Here is a 22,400-nt window from a genome sequence, read left to right as displayed (position 1 = left end):
TCAAAATGTGTCAACAGTTTTAGATTATTAAACTGTATTTGCTAATTTGATATACCATTTGTATAAGTAATATTATTTCATTAGAATTGGTGTCTTAATGTGGATTACTCTTCCAAGACTATTCTTCAAAACCTGCCAATTGCAGATGATCTCCAGCTATTCCCCCCCCCCCCCCAGTTCTCATTAGCATTATCCCCCTGTGTCTCTCCAGCTCTAATGGGGGGTACACACGTAGCAATTTTTACTTAATTTCTAAGCAATCTGACTAGATTGCTTAGAAATTAAGAACACATTGCTCCGTTTGTAGGGTGCCGTTGAGAGTGATGCGTAGTCCCACGCGTTGCTATCGCCGGCTCTAGATTTGGCATACATGCATGCCAAATTTAGTTAGATCACTCACTTCACCGCTGGGTGAAGTGAGCGTCCCCTCCCTCGCTCAGCACATATCGCGCTGTATGCTGAGTGGGGGGAGAGATGTGTGCTGAGCATTCTGTGATAGATCACTCAGCACACATCTCCCTGTGTGTACCCCCTTAACACTCCTTATATCTCTCCAACCTCATCCCCCCTGTGTTCTCTCAGTCTATAGCAGACTCCATACATCTCCAGCCTCATCCCTCATGTGCCGCTACAGCCTCACCACCCCTGTGTCTGTCCTGTTCCAGCCCCATGTGTCTCTCTAGCCACAGTCCCTTGTATCCCTACAGCTCCAGCCCACGGCCACTTACCTTCTTCAGTGTCTTTTGGCAATATGGGTCTTCTGCCTTTGAGTTATGTCATGACAATACGTACACTGCACCACAACAAATATTAAAATATTTAGTGCCGGAGGATTAAGTGACAGGGCTTCACATACATGCAGGTGCCACCTGCATCCTGCTGATTACTGCAGTGGAGTAAGAAGTAGTTGAAAGCAAATTTGCAGAGGGCAATTTGATTTGTCTGTGGTGCCTCATCTTCAGCCGGGGTGTGAACACAGAGAAGTATGGAATTTAGCCAGGGGACACATTCTGACCCGAACAAACAGAGGGGGGAATTCAATTACCCGTGATCCATTTTTTTTTATATTCTTTTATTGACAAGTGAAATATTGACAAGTCAAAATAAGATCAACATGCATTGTATACGAGTACCAGGAAATACATACAGTGATAGTTAGGGTATTCCAAATAAGCCCTAAACCATATCAATAATAAACATTAGAGGAAATAATCAAACATCCTAACGGTAAAAGAACAGAATGGGATATGTAAACAGTAAGAAATCTTGTAGTCAAAAGGGGGCCACAGTATCGAGGGTCTCGAGCATGTACCATTTAGTGTCTTTAAAACATTTCCGTAGAGGCTCCTTTATAACCGGGGGAAGTGTTTGAACATAGGGTAGCCAAATTTGGAAGTATTTTTCAGTCAACCTATCCTTCTGTAAAGCAGTATTGGTCCAGTCTAGGTGGAAGAGATGAGAAATCCTAGGGTGTAGTAGTGAAATGGGGATGGGGTCAGTAGAGATCCATTGTGAGAGGATCGTCTTCTTAGTGTCAGCTGCCAGGTTAATTAATAAAATGCGCTGCCCTTTGGATAAACTATTGGTAGGGAGTTTCGGGTATATACCCCAAAATGCCCATTTCTTAGTGATAGCAAATTGTAACTGCAGGTCATTTGTGATGTATGATTGGAGTGCCTGCCAAAGTGCTTGTACCCTAGTACATGACCACAGACAATGCACAAGATCTGCTTCTGGTGCAGTGCACTTGAAACAGTGAGATGAAGGGGCGGCTCCTATAAGATATCGTAGCTTGGGGGTGACATAAGCTCTATGTAGAATTTTTTGATGCATTTCAGAATATGAGACTGAACCCAATGTCTTATCTAAGTATGCATTAGCCTCTAAAATCAATTTCAAAGTGAGATCTGGGAATTCCAGCTTCCATTTCAGGAGACCCACTGAGACAGATTCTATGTTTAGTAAGGTGCGAGAATGAGAGTGTATAAGTGCCGTAGGGAAATTACTATTCGGAGTGAGACATAATGTTTTGTCCAGGGTATGGGAGTTGTCTTGTTGAGATAACAAAGATAGGACCGTGATCCATTTTTGATGCAAAAAATTGTGGAGAATTCCCATTTATCATGGTATTTTTCTTGTTAATTCAAATACCCCCCCCCCCCCCCCATTTTTTTCACAACCATTTTTGCGTGAAAACACACAAGATCCAGAAAGGGGTGCAAATACTGGGCAGCTTTCCTTTAGACCGATATTCAGAAATAAGGTAGGGCGTATCCCTTCCCAACTATAAATCTCTCTACACATTTTTAATCTGTTCCATATGCCGTGCAACATGCTTTTGCCAAGGTGCATATTGCTTCTTTTTTATGTGTTCCTCACTCTGAATCAGGCCCTGTACTGTATGTCTAAATGGCAGTATTTACACTTTTTTTAAGATACTGGGCTAGATGCGTCATCACTTGGAGAGTGATAAAATGGGTAGTGAAAAAGTACCAGCCAATCCGCTCCTAACTGTCATGTTTAAAACATAGCCTGTGAGATGGTAGTTAGGACCTGATTGGCTGGTACTTTTTCACTCTCCATTTTACCACTGTCCAAGCGATGATGCATCTAGCCCACTTTCCTGTTTTATATGGATTTTTTTATTGTCTGCTATTATTAGTAATATGTCATAGCATTATCGCTCTTACAATATTTCACCTTAACTTCATCATGGCATACTAGGTACGTACTGTATATACATTGGTATGCCATTGCCATTTTAATCTATTAAAATAAAATGATTTCTGTTGGCTTATTATCGGTTTTATTAGGAAGAACAAGCAAATCCTCATATCTTGCTCTATATTACTTATTTGCACAAGGACTCCTCTTCTGACCTTTCTCCACAGCTATCCTTTTTCATTCTAAAATTCCTAGTAATCTCTGTAATAAAAAATACAACAAATGGCATATACAGCTCTTTAAACATTAATTGCAATGACTGTCACTGGTAAGCAGGCTTAATTCATAGAGAACAGACAACAGAAAATACCAGAACAATCTATTTCATTAACTTCTTGTTTTTCTTTCTTCTCTTTTCTTTTTTTTTTTTAATTCTACCTGAGTACTGAATGCATCTGGAGAACAATAGTCCATTTATCATTTCACTACTATGAAATGTACATGATTATTTTATGCTCAGTGTTGATACTTCGTATGTATTACTCAGACACAATGTACAATGTTAATTGGGAACAGAGGTTATCCTGTTTCATACATAAAGTTTAGGGGCTACTGGTAAAAGCAGAATCACTTTTCACCTTGAAGCATTGTACATAATTGTACAGATAAGAAAAATTATATTCATAACTCACACTGGAACAGCAATGTGGTTTTTTCCCCCTTTATTTGTTTATTTTATTTAGATTTTTATTCAACTGCAGTTGCAATGCTTAAATGAAAATGTTATGCTACTTTTTGTACACTGCTCACTATTCTGTACTGCAGTACCTTGCACTTTGAGATGTGTAAAATTGGAGAGTCTCACTGCACATATAGTATACTGTATAATATAGAGATACCATGCCAATCATAGAAGATTATCAGATTATATTGGTGTGGTGCTTCCACAGAGTAATTTGAACAACAAATGAATGGTAAAGCCCTTAAGGCGACAAAAAAGAAAAAACTCTTGAGGTGGTCAAGTACTCATTTTCTTAGAACTCTGAATGTGCCCCAATAGTCCTGCCTATGCTAATTCTCATGCTATTGTACCCTTTAGAACAGTGACAAATTTATAAAAGAAAGGACCTGTTTGCTTTTTAAATCTTCCTTATGTTTTTGTCCTTCAAGTTTATGTTTGTATTTGTTTATATTTTGCCTCTACCATGTGTATGTAAGATACATACCCTAATATAGAGACTTTTAATGCATATGATTAAAGGTTAAGTTATATATTTCTCAAGTATTTTCTATGAAAATGAGTGCTTGACCACATAAAGAGTTTTCTTTTTTTGTCAACTTACGGGCTTCATCTTTCATACTTTGAGATGTGTATCAGGAGCCTAATTCAGACCTGATCGCAGCAGCAAATTTGTTCTCTAATGGGCAAAACTATGTGCACTGCAGGGGGTGCAGATATAACATGTGCAGAGAGCGTTAGATTTGGGTGGGGTGTGTTCAAACTGAAATCTAAATTGCAGTGTAAAAATAGAGCAGCCAGTATTTACCCTGCGCAGATTCAATATAACCCACCTAAATCTAACTCTCTCTGCACATGTTATATCTGCCTTCCCCCCCCCCCCGCAGTGCACATGGTTTTGCCCATTAGAGAACAAATTTGCTGCTGTGATCAGGTCTGAATTAGGCCCTAGGGGTGTTCATAAGCAATTTCGGCAAGGTAAGGTAATGCAGGATATGAAGCATGTCTTTTTGAGATGTATTCCCTACCAAGTGTAACTTCAAAGCAAGGCAGAAGGAGTTTTCAAGTTGATGATGATAATGACTGATGCCTGTTTATTCTGTTAACAATAATACACTAAATTTAAGGTTGCACATATCATAAGATCTTTTTACATTCATCTCAATTCATGCCAGATTGCGTTCACCAATACATTGCTATGTGATCATTTTTTTCTTTATTACGCTAACACTGTACAATGCTGAGGATAAGAGGGACTCGCCCTTTACAATTATAGTCTAAATATCTGCATAGTGAGTTATACTCTACCTTAGCAGTGATCAGGTTAAAAAATAAAAGCTACATTAGGTTTCCACACCTGTTCTTCCATGTCTTGTATTGCCGTCCTAAAACAATGATTGTGTGTATTCCATGATTTGTAGAAGGCACAAATAGACCAGTGCATACAGACTGCTTTATTTTTAGCTGAGGTCCATCACTAAGGCAACAGACAGCTTAAATGAATGGTGGAAATCAGGGAGGATTAGAATGGGAGACAACTGCTGAAGACCTGGTGGCACAGTGATTATTCAGAAATAACCAGTTCTTGGTATGTAAGGTTATCACATTCCGTAACATGATCAGGGGAGTTAGTGAAAATAGCGACAGGATTCCTTAGGCCAGTAGCCAATATGAAGAGTTCTACATACAGTAGGAGCTTAAAAGGAGGGACAAATGGAACAGTTCTAAAACAGGAGATGGTAGTAAAGTTGGCACACAAATAAGGGCAGAGGTGCTGGCATGAGTGAATGAGGTAACTTGGTCAGCAGGAAAAGTTTATGGTCAGTTGTATCCAGGCAGAAGTACAGACAAGAGTTAATGAGGTAACTTTGTCAGCAGTCAAGATTAGTACACAGTGGTCAGATATATCCAAGCAGAAGAATAGGAAATGGTAATTCAAAAATGGATCTAAAACCAGGATCATAGGTCAATACAGGACACAGGAAACTTCTGGATCTGAATGTATGGAAGACTTCAAATAGTGATTATATGCCCCTTCTGTTCTCTTATTAAAACCCGATTATGGGGGACATTTACTAAGCAGTGATAAGAGCAGAGAAGTGAGCCAGTGGAGAAATTGCCCATTGCAACCAATCAGCACTGAAGTAACATCTATAATTTGCATACTATAAAATGATACAGAGCTGCTGATTGGTTGATGGGGCCACTTCTCCACTGGCTCACTTCTCCGCTCTTATCACTGCTAAGTGTACTAAAAACAAAGAGGGAATATCTTGTGAGGAGTCCATCTCTATTTTTTGTCTCAAGATTTACAATAATCCAGCACAGATTAATGGGTAGTTCCTGATTAAATAGGGGTAATTGATGACATCACAAACAGCTGATAAGAGCCACTAGAGAGTATGTCTGTGCACTGCAGGTCAATCACTCAAGAGATGGGTAGGGTTTACTGCGGCACCTGTAAGCGGCAATGTTGGGAGACCTGAGCACCCCGCAGCCTCAACCTTGCTGTCTAAACTAAGCAGACCTCTATTTCAGAAGCTGGCTTCCCAGAACTCTAAAGCTAGGTGTCCTGCAGAGTGAAGCCAGAGGCAATGCCACCACAGCAACAAGTGCCACAAACACAGATTGTGACATACTGTAGATGCTGTCACTAACAGTTTATTCCTAGATACTTCAATCTGTAACTGCTGTTAGTGAAGTTGGCCAAGTCAGCACTTATTTTGAGCCTGGCGTGATATGGTTTGATACAAAGTTAATCAAAGCAAACCTTTGGTCTGTTACACAATGTATACACTTCACACATTATGTATCCCACTCTCGATTAATATTTCAAAATCTGTCACAACTAAGAGAAATTTCAGGAAACTCACATTCCACTAGGAAGCTCTTCAGTTGTACTAACTAATTCACAGTCACCTCAATTATTATAATCAAACAATAATCTAACACATATACATAGACTATACTGGCTGATCCAAAATCTAAAGATCTGTTTAAGAAAAAACAGAGACCAAGCTAAATTAAATGAAAGTTTAATTAGAGAAGTTACTCACAATGCTTAATAGTTCCAAAAATAGAAAATAAATTGACATACAGATTTATTGAGATAGATGCTATTATCAAATGAAAGGTGAAAACAAGATAAATTACGTAAGTTGTAATATGAAATCGCTATGAAGAAATTATTTGGGGCAATCCAGCATTTACCATGCCCTCTTATGAACAGAACAATGCAATACATGTTTCTCTGTCCTTTATTCTGTATAAGGGATGTGACACCAAGCAACTCTTTCCTCTGGCTGGCTTCTCTGAAGATGTAAACTACTTTATACTGCTAGGTACACATATCTCTATGTCCTGAGATCAGCTTTCTATAGGTAAAAGGTTGGTGGTTAATCAGTACTTCAGAACTATCAGCTGACGCCCAGTATAGGAAGTGTGGATTATCAATACTGTATGTCAGGGAGTATTGGACACATTGATCTTTAAAAAAAAAAAAGGGTTGTAAAGTACAGACAGAGTCAGATGGCTCATAAAATGAGACCTGGTGCCTTGGTTTCTAATGGCTAAAAGATCTTTGGCTGCAGGGGCCAAAAATGGTTATCTGGCTTCCTGGCCTGTGCTCGGCTTCAAATACATGAGAGACCATAAAACTTCTTTTTACAAATACTTAACTTTCCTCTTGCACCATAAAAACAGGGTGTTACAACCCTGATTAAATTTTCCCATGTTTTGTGTTTTATCGCTGCCATCACTCCTGCAGTTCAGCACACAAGCTGCAGTCTGTGTTTCCTGCTGCTGATAATGCTTGATTAGTCACCTGAGTGAAAATTCCTTTGTAAGAGTGCTTGCAGGATTCTGTGTTCAGCAGCTGGTCTCTCTGCTCATTGTGCTTAGTTGTCAGTGAAGTCTATACATGCTGTCTTTGCACGGCACTCTCTGCATTCTGTGTATAATCCTAAGTGTGATCCGCCATAGTGCATCACTTCCTGGTGTTTTGGCCTAAACCAAAGTTCCCTCCAAAATCAGTCATGGATGTCACCATCTTGGTTCCAGCCAGCCGACTCTCTTCTGTTCAATCCTGTCCAGTCTGATGCTCAGCTGACACTTTCAGCCAATCCAGAATAACCCAGCGGTAGAAAGCTTCCTGCTTTCTATGGCACAGGTCGTCAGTTCCATAAATCACACAGCTCAGTATGTGAGCCTTGTAGCTGTGCTTCTATGTGTTCATAGGTATTGCCTTAGAACCTGCTATACTTTGTGTCTCAGCATTCCAGTCCGGTTCCACTCCAGTCCGGTTCCCGTCCAGTTCTAGTCCAGAAGTGTCATCATTCTGTTTCCATCTCGGTCAGCACTCCTTCAATCTGGTTCTAGTCCAGTCCAGTATCCGTTCTATTCAAGAAGTGTCATCATTCTGTTTCCAGCCCTGTCAGCACTCCAGCCCAGTTCCAGATTTATATCTACAGTGATATTATCCCAGTTCTAGCCCAGGTGACCCAGTCAGGGGGCCATGACTAGACTGCCAAGTACAGCAAAACCAAAATCCCCTTACAGGGATCCCTGGAGAAGACCACCAGTGGGGTAAGACTCTGTGTTCCAGTTCTGGGTTCAGTCAACAATCTTGTGCTAGTTCTAGTGAATCATCCGACTCTTCCCTAACCTTAAGTCCCTCTCTGACCTTATGAGCAAGAACTATATCAAACCATCAAGCTTTCGTCACAGTATTATTATTATTACATTTTATGTATAAGGCGCCACAAGTGTTTCGCAGCGCCGTACAAAGCACAGTACAAGGAGACAAAGCTTAGCATTACAGTACAACTCCAAGCACCAGTACCTCTGTCACAGGTTCGGAGTCCAAACACCAAACCCAGACACAGGTCAACTACAGGGCACATGTTTGATAAACTGACAGGGTCCATTTTGATACACACAGAAATGAGGTGTTATCAAGATTCAATGGTGTGGCAGTGCCCTGAACTTTAAATTGATCACTGTCAGTGCACAGAGCCCCAAAAGCTTATTGCACAATAGGTGCTTGGGATCAAAAACTGAAGAGACAGAGAGGATGTACAGTACAACACAACAGTTTGTCTTTAAACCAGAAGGTTAAAAAAGCTATAGATGGGGGACAGACTTGAAGCAACACACTAGATGGGGCATAAGCACTGGAAATACAAGAATAGGAACTCCTACATGTGTCAGAAATCTGGCCAGTAATCTCACACCTGTATAACATGCAATAGTGTGTAGATTGCTTCTGGGGCTCTATTGCACCAAATACTTTATAACATAGTGTACTTGACATAGTGAGCAGGCAAGGTATACAGATCGCTTAACACTGTAGGATGGCTCAGTCTGCCACATAGGTGAACACATTTTGCAATCTCAGACAATAACATATCTCAAAGGTCTTTTTGATTACTATTTTCAATTAAGATCTGCTGTGTCCCACACACGCAGCATCAGATAGTATTGCACTATGAAAAAAAATAATCATTACCGGAGGGCAGCTTTACATGGGTTCAGACCCTATGACCCTGCAATCGGATAAGGGCGGCCTGTGCTTCGGGCACCTCTCTCTCAGAGGGCCGTCTTACTCTATTGCACCAGAGTGATATGTTCCATGGGGTGTAGTACGGCTGACCACCGGGATCCCGGCGGGGAGAGGCGAGTGCAGCAAGCCCCTTGCGGGCTCGGTGGCGACCTGCGGTCGCCACGGGTTCTATTCCCACTCTATGGGTGTCGTGGACACCCACGAGTGGAAATAGTCCCTGTTGGTCAGCATGCCGACCATCGGGATAGTGAGCGGTCGGGATGGTGGAGGAGATCATGTGACTGTCGGTCTCCCGACCGCCGGTCACATGAATACCACCCGCCCCATGACAAGTCACTACTCACTGTGTGTTTTCTGCACATTAAGAGGGGGTTCTATATGTATGTTGAGATCATATGGGCAGCAGGTTTGGCATATTGGTTATCATTACTGTATGGAGCTAGAATGTTCTCCTTATGTTTGCATGGGTTTTCCTCTGGGTACTGGAATTTCCTCCCACAATCCAAAAACATGCTGGTAGGTCAATTGCTTTCTGACAAAATAAAAGGTAAATCTATTTAGTGTGTGTGTGTGTGTGCGTGTGTGACTGTGTACACATGTAGTGGTGACTATAGATTATAAGCTCCACTCAGAAAAGCACTATATAAATACCTGTTATTAAATAAATATTAATAAGAAAACCACACTGGATACGGAATGGATAAATTAATATTTTCTACACACTGTAAGAGGGAGGAGGGTATATGTATGTTCAGATCATAAAGAATGGAGAAACAAGCATTGTATGGGTGGTTCAATGTAAATGTTGAAATCATATTGGATATGCAGATGAGTGATGAGCTACAAGGGAGGAACAAAATAGTTTTCTTTTTTTTAAATTATTTTATGTTATAAAATAATATTTATATTGTTTGTCTAGGACTACTTAATCAGTGTTTGCTATCTTCAGACTAACACAATTCTTGTTGCTACCTTTATGAGAGCGAATAAGAAAGACAGGAGCACAATTATTTAATTCATTTATTTTAGGGACAAATTAATAAATAAACAATCAACCAATTGCCCCAAATATACTGGAATGGATCTTAATGTATTTCATCGTTCACATATTTCTATTTTACTGGGATTCCTACTGGGTATTTTAGATAGTCCTGTTTGTCCCAAATGTAGTCAAACTCCTGTTGATCTTTATCATGGTCTCTGGGGTTGCCCTTTTCCGAGACGATTCTGGCTGGGGGTTTGGAAATTTTCCATTAATCACTTAGTTAATTATGCACCACTCACCCAGAATGGCTGATCTTGGGCCTTTTACCCCCAGGCATTAGGGTCCCAAAGGCTGTTCGGAAAATATTATTATTAGCAATTTCATTAGCTGCTCATAAAAACATCTTACATTTATGTATTCAGAATTTTCCGCCAACTCTTTAATTGTTTAAGGAAAAACTTTTTTATTTTTCATATGGAATGGTTGGAGACATCTCTCCAGAAGGAGATCTGTACCAAACCGTTTTTTGCCTCTTGGGACTCAGAAGAATTTCACAGAGGTTCTTCCTACATCTACTAAAGGGGCTATATTTAGTTGTTTTCATCATACTCTGTCGTATAAGACAGGGCCGAAACTAGCATTTTCGTCACCCGGGCAAGGCAATAGTTTGAGCCTCCCCCCCAAAAAACAACAGTAAAACAAACTATGTCAGACTAAAATGTCAGATTACCAGTCAATTTGAAAAAAGGGGATACAATATTCCCCTATGTGCCTCAAATGCCCTACAGTATGCATCACATGCCCCGCCAGCGTGTTCAACTACATGCTCCACTGTGTCCCCCCCATACATTGCACTATATCATAACACTTCATCACTGCACTACATTCCCCTATCCACTGCACTACATCCCTATACTACATCCCCTACACGCTGAACTACATCACTGCACTACATGCCCCTATGCACTGCACTACATACCCTATATGCTACACTACATCACTACACTACATCCCCTTATATACTACCCCACATCAGTGCACTACATGCCCCTATATACTGCAATACATTACTACACTACATACCCTATATGGTACACTACATCACTACACTACATCCCCTTATATACTACCCCACATCAGTGCACTACATGCCCCTATATACTGCAATACATTACTACACTACATACCCTATATGCTACACTACATCACTACACTACATCCCCTTATATACTACCCCACATCAGTGCACTACATGCCCCTATATACTGCAATACATTACTACACTACATACCCTATATGGTACACTACATCACTACACTACATCCCCTTATATACTACCCCACATCAGTGCACTACATGCCCCTATATACTGCAATACATTACTACACTACATACCCTATATGCTACACTACATCACTACACTACATCCCCTTATATACTACCCCACATCAGTGCACTACATGCCCCTATATACTGCAATACATTACTACACTACATACCCTATATGGTACACTACATCACTACACTACATCCCCTTATATACTACCCCACATCAGTGCACTACATGCCCCTATATACTGCAATACATTACTACACTACATACCCTATATGCTACACTACATCACTACACTACATCCCCTTATATACTACCCCACATCAGTGCACTACATGCCCCTATATACTGCAATACATTACTACACTACATACCCTATATGGTACACTACATCACTACACTACAACGCCCAATAAGCTACACCAAATCCACCATCTGGGAGGCAAAGCGGAGCTTGATACTAACTGAGAGCACAGTGTGCTTCTATAGCTTGTAAAGTGCACAGCTCGCTAGTCGCAGCACTGCGTGGTAACGAAGAGAGTTTAAGACAGTAGCCGGCATTGGAGAGATCCCAGGTACTGGAGCTCACCCACACAGTGTTGAGCCAGCTGTGGGCAGACAGGTGGGTCAGAGACATTGCCAAGGGTGCTGTATTTTTACTGCTTTGGCTAAACGTAGATATTATCATTGTTCACATTTGATTCTTCAATAAAGAAAATTAATTAAACAAATAAAAAGTAAAAACATAGTATTTCCAGTAAGAGGAGATTTTTTTTTTTATAAATATTCATTGGCCAATATTATGTATAAATTTAAAAAAGGAGGGGGGGGGGAATAAAAATGTTTATTCATTTTCCCCATGTTAATTAATTGATGACGGAAACAAGTAATTGGTGCCTGCTTTATTAAATCATTACCATATCGCAAATTAACATAAAAATATTTTTCCTCCTGTCATTTCATTTATACATAGTATTTATTAAATATATTGTATTCTTAATTTAAATATTACTTTTTACTATTTATTATAAATTTGCACCAATAACAAATGAATTAAATAATTGTGCCCTCATAAATATATTAATTCTTTTGGCCCCTTAATTATTTATTTGTGAAGCCTAAAATACTGTACATATATTTAACGCACCTCTTTATTATGTTCTCGCCGGACAATCTTCTCACCAGCCAGGGACATTTTCTGGCAGTTTTTCCAGCGACGTGAGCCAAATCGCCAGTGTTCGGGATACCTAGTCATGCTGTTTTTGCTATATAGCTAACAAAACAAATCTTTAATAGATATTTCTAAACACATGTGAATGTGAAAGCTCTACTTAAATAGGTACTGTATCAAATGGGAGAACAATAAATTCAGATTGTTTAAATTCATAGTATGTGATGCATTCTATGTCATATGATAAGAGTTATGATTTTTTTTAAATATAAAACATCTCCTAGATGGTTGTGTCATGGTACATTTATATTGAATTCAGATTTTAGAAATGAAAATTTAAACATGAGTTTTAGAATTGTTATGCATTCAACAAAAGAATGTACCCTTACATATGATTTATTATTGACAGGTCTTGTCCATTTTAGTTGTTTTAAAGGTAAATCCTGGTTTCACAGTGGAAAATGTTCAAAATCCGCTGCTGAGAATGTAAACCTAATTATTTTTGCGGCTTCTACGGTTGCCCTATTGCTTGCCTTTATTCTTCTAAAACTTGTTGGGAAAATGTATGGAGGCTACAACCACAAGACACAATCTGAGTAAGCTTGCAAATATATTATTATTATTTTTTAACGAAGAACATTAGAAAATCAAATGGTTGCATATGCCATACATACTCACCAAGTGTACAATATTTTGTTATAGAGTTAATGTGAAATGCTACAATCTACACAGTCCTGGGAAAATAAACCCTGCATTTTACAACGATGAATGTGTGAAAAGTCCCAACATCCGTACATGTCCCACAAGTGCCTGCATCAGTCCTCCAAGGGACACTGATCACAGAGGACTGCATAAACCTCAACACACACATCACAGTGTGCGGAGGTAAAAGCGTATAGAATAAAGGCCCCTAGCCAGAGCTTTCTATCTCTATATTCTAACAAAATATAATTCCATGAAGTAGCTTAGCTATCATCACTGCTGTTTTTCCTTGCCAGTCAACACCACTAACATAAGAGTCATTTGCCTGTAATGCATCCCACATGCGTGCTACCAGAAAGGTTTCCTTACAGAAACCCTGAAGCTTTCTATGCTTGGCTTTTGAAGACGCATTTCTTTTCACAACCACTTGGTGTATTTAAAATTGCTCTTAAGATTTTTTTTTTCTTTTGCATCTCACTTCATTTTGCAGATTGCCAGTCCCTATTATGCAGGAGAATCTCAAGAGCAGACAATGAGAGCAGTGTTCCAGCAATATTTGCAGTACAGAAAGGTTTGCTTTTTCATTATTCTGTAAATGTATTCCTGATTCATTTATACCGTGGTCCAATCCCAAATTAACAAGTATGAGACAAAAATAGGATTAGATTTGACAAAAAATAGGAGGACAAATGCTTATTTTTCATTTTCAGAAATGTCATATACACTGCATTGTTTTGCCTGTGTTTTCTAAGCTTTAGTATCATAGTATATAGATACACACACTTGCCGATGCCGGCAGCGATGACAGGGGGTAGCGGGGTAATGCGGCATTTGGCAGTATGGCATTGCTAGTGACAGTCCCAGATCTTTTTGCATGTACAAAAGCTGATGCTAGCGAACCTGCGAGTGTGCGCATTTTAATCGAATTGTCATTCCAATCGGTCAATAACGGGCAAATCATTTAAACTTTCATCCAGTGTGTTCGCACCTTTTGTTAGAAAACAGTGTCCTTTACCACCATGTTATAATAGTAAATAATAATACTAATAATAACAACAATTATTAAAAAATGTACCTGTCAATTTATTTATTTTGTTAAAGCACAGATGGATCTCTTGGTTCTTATTCTGCTATCAAATTCTATAATTCTGTTACTGTCTGGCAGGCCATTAAAAAACTCATGTAACATTTAAAAAAAAAAAAAAATCCCCTTCTTATTCCAACCACCTTTAACTGAAAATCCACTATGTGGAAAAAAAAAATTGGGACCATGAGATTCTCTGAACCCATTCTGGTTTCTCAGGATTTATGTGATCTGTTTTGTAAGTTTCAGTGCTTGAAACATTTTGCAAATGAGTAGCAAGTGCAAGTAGATTTATTTGTTATGAGAGTGGTGGAATTGTGACCTGCAGTATGTTTTCACATTTGAAGTGAGCAAAGCAGACTAGGGACTTGACGCTGTCAAACGCATATAAATGATACCTGTAACCTTAAATATTCGTGACAAAGAAAGAATGGGTTACACTGACAACAGTTACGGAGTTAAATGCAAAATATATCAAGAAATATGGGGTGTATGCTTTTGTGCTAATAGTGAGAAGTAAAACAAGTGACCAACATATTCCTGGATAAACATGACAACAAATACATCAGATACAAAGCTGAACAGACCCCCAGGAACACCCTACAGACATAGACAGGAAAAAATATTAAAACAATAAATCCACAAATGACGACATACTGTACACTTCATAACAAAATACAACAAGCAAGCTAGCCTACAACGAGAAGACATCCTGCAGACAATACTCCCACAAAAACCGAAAGCCGTGTACAGGAAAACCTCAAACACGCAAACAACGATCTCTAAGAACCAAATAACAGGGGATATTCTGCCACTGTGGAAGATACATGGGATGCAAAACCACTGGACAATAAAGCACAACCCCATCACAGAAATCAAGTCTCAGGCAAATAAACATAAAACTGAACAACCAATAGCATCTGACACCAAATGGATGATATGCATCATATCATGCCACTACATAGACCAGACTTTACAAAAATAGACCCATCATCATGACAGTATGATGATGGACAACCGCTCAGCTACTGTAGCCACACAGTCACCCATAAGTATCTGTTGCTTATAACTTCAAATAGGGGAGCACTCACTGGTAGTTGGTATGACTTCCCTATCTGAATTTTTGACCTTGCTGTAGCCCCACTTCTGGAGCCACCACTGATAAGCATAAACTGTACTAATTTTTTCCTCACAAAATGATGCAATATTTATAGTTTTCATATTTATGGAGACATTGGAGCTGATGGTGTACACGCCCACATTGTAGTGGCCACACCCATACAGCACCGGTCACAACTCCTACCCTCCTCAGTATAGGCCCTTGAACATTTTCAGTCACAGGCCCATGTGGCCCTTTATCATGGCCTTACATATACTACGTAGGAGGAACCATAAAGCCCCTTAGAGTAAATCAAGGATAGCTGAACATGCCATACAACTAGTCAGTGGCAACTACATTAAAAGAATTAACAAAAAAGAACTTACTGTAGATGTGTTTTTGAACAAAAAACCATGACACCAAGAGGCCTCCAAATAGATAAATTTTAGGAAACTGAGGGGTCTATTTACTAAGCCAGTGGAAACCTGTGTGATTTTATTAACAACACTGGGAAAAGGGTAGGATATATATTTTTATGTGGAGCCTGGAATTTTAGACCTAATTCTGGGTATTTGTGTGCCGCTAATTCCAAAAATACCATAAATTTCGTTCTAGGAGTTTTAGTTTTTGAGATATTATCAATTAATTAATTAATATCAGGGGATGGCTAATTAGTCATTATCAATATCTTTGGTCAAGAAATGATACAGATATATGGTTCAATTATATACTGTACAGTATACTTGTAATAAGCAATTGGTGGTGAAATGTCATACCTGTTTCCCCAGGACACTGTTGGCTGTCCTTGCCTTCCCGAAGCCTCCTGGCCACGGTTTTCTGAACTCTGATGTTGCTAGGCAGAGAGATAGTGCCCCCACAGGGGTATTATAGGAGCTGCTTTTAGACAGCATGCCAATATGCAGGGCAATGTAAGAAAGGTCAGTGGCACTGACCGTTCCAACACCTGCAGCTATCTATTTCGACAGCTGCATGTGTTCATGCCCTATCTCCGCAGCACTGTCCCTGTCTGTGGTGGGTGCCAGCTCCGGGGGGCTGCATGTGAGATCTTATGTGATAAGCGAGATATCACATATGCACACTGGAGCCAACCAGGAAGGGAGACGCAGTAAGCTGAGGCATTGTGTGTTCTGGTGGGAATCTTCAGGGGGGGGGGGGCTTTCACTCTCCTGCTTCGGCAGACAAGCTATTCTTACTTCTTGTCGATGTTCCTTCCTGCTTCACCTTGGTAATGAGGCGAAGCAGGAAGTGCTATAGAGGCATGCCTTCCCCAAATGCATCTTACCCACAGTTACTTGCTTTTTTGCTTTACTTCCAACTGAGAATAAGGCGCATAGTGCATAGACATCAGTAGGTATGGCCATCGGTATGTTTTCCATCGATGGTTGCCACCAATGGAAAACTTAACAAGAAACATCGATAGCATGTATTTATGCTATAATGTATCATTGATAGTTCTTTTCATCAATGTTTTACGTATGCACAGTAGATAGGGGCATCTCCAGTGGCAGGTGCTGAGTCAGCCTTACTGCAGCTGCTCTGCCAGACTTAGGAGCTGCCCACCTGGCTCCTGGTCTCCTCGCACTACTGATTGACCTTGTGGGAGACCAGTAGCTGGCAGACACCACCACACCATCACACGCCCTCTTCCAAGCCACATTGGTTCATGAGACTGACAATCAAGGCAGCGGTGTGGTTGTTTGTCTGCAGGGTGAGTGAGCAGCAGCACAGTAGCCAGTCAGTTATGTGATTACATTTCCCAGTTGGACAATGCCAGAGAGTTGCGGAATGTCGTGGACCTGTCTGCTGGGATTTGCATCTGTAATACAACTCCACACTGTGTCAACAGCCACCGTCTAGCAGCTCTGTGTAGCAGCACTCAATAAACGTTAAAAAAAATTGAGCCTACTGTATGTTCTACCATAAATCATTGTCCCCCATTGATGGAAAAAGTATTCAACATCGGGCATAGACCATCGATTATTTTGAATCATCAACGGTCGATGGACATCCATAGCTATCTGGGTTTTGTAGGTCTGTTTTGCATAACCACCAGTGTCATTGTGATATTTAAGATCTGCATTACATACAGAAGGTGATTTCTGCATTGCATTTTGCTATCTACAATGCTCTCTGCATTTGATGACAGCATATTAGTCATTAGAATAGTCTCTGTGTATGGGTCACTAGAATGATTATTGCAAGTCATATCTCTAGAAAACTATCTTCTATATGAGTAACCCTATAAGTTACCAGAATGTATTTGATTTTGACCTTGCAATGTAACAATGTATACAGTATCTGGCACTATTCAGTATAATGTGTAAGTGAATACCGCAGTTCCAATACATATGTGCTCACTGCTGGGCACAATATACATGTACACTGATAAAAGTAGGGATGTGCACTGGCCCATTTTTTCTGGATTTGTTTCTGATTTGTCAGCTGGCTTTGGGTTTGCCAAACCATCGTGACTGGCTTTGGATTTGGATTTTTTTTTTAAATTGACATAAATAGCTAAAATCACTTAATTTGGGCCTTTTTTGTTCCTACAGTATTATTAACCTCAATAACATTAATTTTCAGTAATTTCCAGTCAGTTTTGACCACCTTACAGCTTATGATATTGTTTTCACAGTTATTGGGCAAAGGCTGCAGCGAACTGGTTGGTTATTAAGCAACAGAGCAGCGGCACAAACACACGGCAGGTTATTGCACATCTGTGAAACATTGCCACTTAGCAGTAGCAGAAATGAAATTTGGTACAATATCGAATTGTCCTTGGGTACTTCCTTCCACCCTTATATTGGATATTAAAAAGGAAAGGCACAGTTTAAGAAACCAAGCACTTCTGCTACAGGGACTGACACTTTTGTGGCTAAAATGCTTGGTTTGTTTGGGCCCCCACAAAACAATTTTTTGGAAGGACTACCTCCGATTACTAATGAGGATGTTGATGATGACGGTGTTAAAATCTTGTACAATAAATTTCAGTCAATTTGCGCTAAGTCCCAGATGCGGCACCTTATATGGAATCCAAGTCCCGCGAGAATCCGACGCAGGTAAGATGATGATCAGCCTCTATGTGGAATCCAGGTCTGGCAGGAACAGATGCTCAGATTCCCATTATTTGGAGCGGCTTGGACTCCATGGAATCTGAACTGCTCATCTCTAGATAAAAGGGCAGTTTAGGGTGATACAAAATGAAGCATGTACCATATGTGACAGACTTTTTATAAAAAATAAAATAAAAAACAGAACACAACAAAAACTAAAGTGTGTACTGTTCCCAATCTAACAATTGTCATAACACCTCCCCACAACAGATGAGTTACTGCTGATAAACTGTAGCTGGAGTTATATAAACAACCGGCAATCAAATAGCGATCCCTTAATACAAAGCAGATTTTTGCTGATTGCTGAGGAGCTGATTAGTTGGTACTTTATCACCATGCAATTTATCACTCTTTAAGGCTTGATAAATTTGGGCCATAGTTCGGTGGTTCAGGAATGGGCCCCTAAGTTTTACATTGAAAGGCTAGATATTATTTGTTGTCAGAGATGATGCACTGACTAATGATGCACTGACTAATACCATCTCTACAATCTAGGCTGATTTATACAATATACTGTAGATTTCGATACAATATCACATATGGAAACTGCCATTCGTGATCTCAGATTGTTTAATAGCAACAAATAAATGCAGCTGATGCTATCACATCTACTGGACTACAGTATGTAAACATTGCTTGCTCCAGGTACACACTAAACACTTTCTCAAAGGCTCACCCATTTAATTTACTCACTGTTGAATAAAGAATTACTCTAAATTAAATCATCAATATTTTCCCTACAACTACATTTTTCTGAAAAGTACAAAGGGGCCTATTAAAACATTGTGATCAATGATGTTGCAACTGATAGAAAAATCAGATTTAACTTGAGTTTACTAGAGCTGTTTACTAAATGAAAGAAAGCATCTGATTTACAGATCCATTACAGCATATTATACTATGGGCCTGATAAGGGGCGTAACCAGAACTTTGGAGGCCCTATAGCAACATACTGAAAGGGCCCCTGTACCAATGCTTCTTGAGTGACACCTCTCCCCAGCAGTTATTAGTGTTATGCACCATAGTAGTGCCCTACTTACATGATGTCACATTGTAGGGCTGCCAGTACACACTATGCCACACACTACCCCCAATTCACATTATGCTGCATGAGTTTCCCCTGTTCATACTGTGCCGCATTAGACTGCCCTTCAGTTCAAATTATGCCATGTTAGAGAGCCCCAGTTCATATTATGCCATACTATACTGCCTTAATTTCATATTGTGCCACTTTACAGTGCTCCAGTTCTTATTATGTAACATTATAGTGGCTTCTAGTTCAAATTATGCCACACTGCAGTGCCCCCTTACCATTGTAACATTCACTACACACACACGTCTCCCTGGAAATGTAATGTCACATAATTCAGGCTCACCAATGGATCAGACCAAATTTCTTAGCAGGCAAATCTGGGAATTTGGTAGGCAAATTTATGACCTGGGACCAGGCCCCCTTAAGCCTCTAGGCCCCATAGCAATGGCACCCCTTGCACATATTATAGTTACGCACATGGGCCTGAGAGATGGACGCAGACCTGATATGTCTGCAGTTGAGACATTTTTGGTGATCTGCACATGCGTATGAGTTGCACTGCACATACCATACCTCCCAACTGTCCTGATTTTGTCGGGACAGTCCCTCTTTTTGGGCACTCTCCCACCTCCTTGAAAGGTTCCCCCGGACCTGCTGCATTGCTTAGCATATATTGGACTGAGGGACTGGGGAAATGTCCCCAACAGGATGAAACACGGGGTATGGCTCACAGGAACAGCATTTCCCATGAGGTTTTGCTCTCTAATTTTAGGTGCTGCCCATGCAGATTTCCTACTGTGGACCAAGAAAAGTTAGGAGTTATGCGCATACGTCTAGCTGTGTTACTTTCGTGGACGCAGTGAGGATTTGCCCAGTGTGGCTCACAGTCAAGGAGCATTTGAGGGAGGTAATGGGCTTAAAAACAAGCCTATCCTGATCATTGTGGGGGCGTGTCACAGACTGTCATTGCCATCCCATACGCAGTCACCATGGGGATCTATTTACTAAGCTGTGGACGGAGATAAAGTACAAGCCAATCGGCCCCTGTCATTTTTTAAACCCAGCTTGTGACATGGCAGTTAGGATCTGATTGGCTGGTACTTTATCTCCGTCGACTTAAACTCCATCCACGGCTTAGTAAATAGACTCCTAAGTCTCTAATGTCTCAGTGTCAGCCATCATCAGTGACCACAGGGTTTCTCAGAACTTTGATAACTGACTGATCTGCGTGAAAATCCCAGTGGGTTCAACATGTGCATATTATTACACATTCACATTAGTGTCCATCTCTTAAACACGCTTTATGTTTTTTCATAAGCCGCATTATTTTAATGAACATTTTATGCTAGGTGAATTAAAATGCAAAGCCTTTATTTACATGTGGTGCAACCTAAAAGCAATTAGAAACTAAAAACACTGTCAGTACAATCTGATATAAGAGTGCCGCTGTCCATTACAGTGAAAAGATAGATCTGTATACTATAGCTAATTTATCAGAGTTTTATCATATGCAACCAGTTTTAAAATAAGATTTTACTTACCGATAAATCTATTTCTCGTAGTCCGTAGTGGATGCTGGGGACTCCGTCAGGACCATGGGGATTAGCGGCTCCGCAGGAGACAGGGCACAAAAATAAAGCTTTAGGATCAGGTGGTGTGCACTGGCTCCTCCCCCTATGACCCTCCTCCAAGCCTCAGTTAGGATACTGTGCCCGGACGAGCGTACACAATAAGGAAGGATTTTGAATCCCGGGTAAGACTTATACCAGCCACACCAATCACACCGTACAACTTGTGATCTGAACCCAGTTAACAGTATGACAAACGTAGGAGCCTCTGAACAGACGGCTCACAACAATAACAACCCGATTTTTTTGTAACAATAACTATGTACAAGTATTGCAGACAATCCGCACTTGGGATGGGCGCCCAGCATCCACTACGGACTACGAGAAATAGATTTATCGGTAAGTAAAATCTTATTTTCTCTAACGTCCTAGTGGATGCTGGGGACTCCGTCAGGACCATGGGGATTATACCAAAGCTCCCAAACGGGCGGGAGAGTGCGGATGACTCTGCAGCACCGAATGAGAGAACTCCAGGTCCTCTTTAGCCAGGGTATCAAATTTGTAGAATTTTACAAACGTGTTCTCCCCCGACCACGTAGCTGCTCGGCAGAGTTGTAATGCCGAGACCCCTCGGGCAGCCGCCCAGGATGAGCCCACCTTCCTTGTGGAATGGGCCTTGACAGATTTAGGCTGTGGCAGGCCTGCCACAGAATGTGCAAGTTGAATTGTGCTACAAATCCAACGAGCAATCGTCTGCTTAGAAGCAGGAGCACCCAGCTTGTTGGGTGCATACAGTATAAACAGCGAGTCAGATTTTCTGACTCCAGCCGTCCTTGAAATATATATTTTCAATGCCCTGACAACGTCCAGCAACTTGGAATCCTCCAAATCGCTAGTAGCCGCAGGCACCACAATAGGCTGGTTCAGGTGAAACGCTGACACCACCTTAGGCAGAAAATGAGGACGCGTCCGCAGTTCTGCCCTGTCCGAATGGAAAATCAGATATGGGCTTTTATAGGATAAAGCCGCCAATTCTGACACTCTCCTGGCTGAAGCCAGGGCCAGTAGCATGGTTACTTTCCATGTAAGATATTTCAAATCCGCCGATTTGAGTGGCTCAAACCAATGGGATTTGAGAAAATCCAAAACTACATTAAGGTCCCACGGAGCCACTGGGGGCACAACCGGGGGCTGTATATGTAGTACTCCTTTTACAAAAGTCTGGACTTCAGGAACTGAAGCCAATTCTTTCTGGAAGAAAATCGACAGGGCCGAAATTTGAACCTTAATGGACCCCAATTTGAGGCCCATAGACAATCCTGTTTGCA

The 22,400-nt window shown here is 40.6% G+C and overlaps 1 protein-coding gene across 1 annotated transcript in view; it reads left to right on the top strand.

The window, feature by feature from the left end:
* IMPG1 (interphotoreceptor matrix proteoglycan 1) overlaps window positions 1-22,400 on the top strand; it is a 511,490-nt gene that overhangs the window by 457,639 nt on the left and 31,451 nt on the right. The window contains exon 15 of the mRNA XM_063916848.1: window positions 13,645-13,725. Coding sequence (XP_063772918.1) covers window positions 13,645-13,690 — 46 coding nt within the window. The 3' untranslated portion in view covers window positions 13,691-13,725. The remainder of the gene's footprint in view (window positions 1-13,644; window positions 13,726-22,400) is intronic.

This window comes from Pseudophryne corroboree, chromosome 4 (assembly GCF_028390025.1).
Source record: "Pseudophryne corroboree isolate aPseCor3 chromosome 4, aPseCor3.hap2, whole genome shotgun sequence".
Taxonomy (NCBI): Eukaryota; Metazoa; Chordata; class Amphibia; order Anura; family Myobatrachidae; genus Pseudophryne; species Pseudophryne corroboree.
Note: the sequence above shows the minus strand (reverse complement) of the source record. Positions and strands in the feature narration are given on the sequence as shown.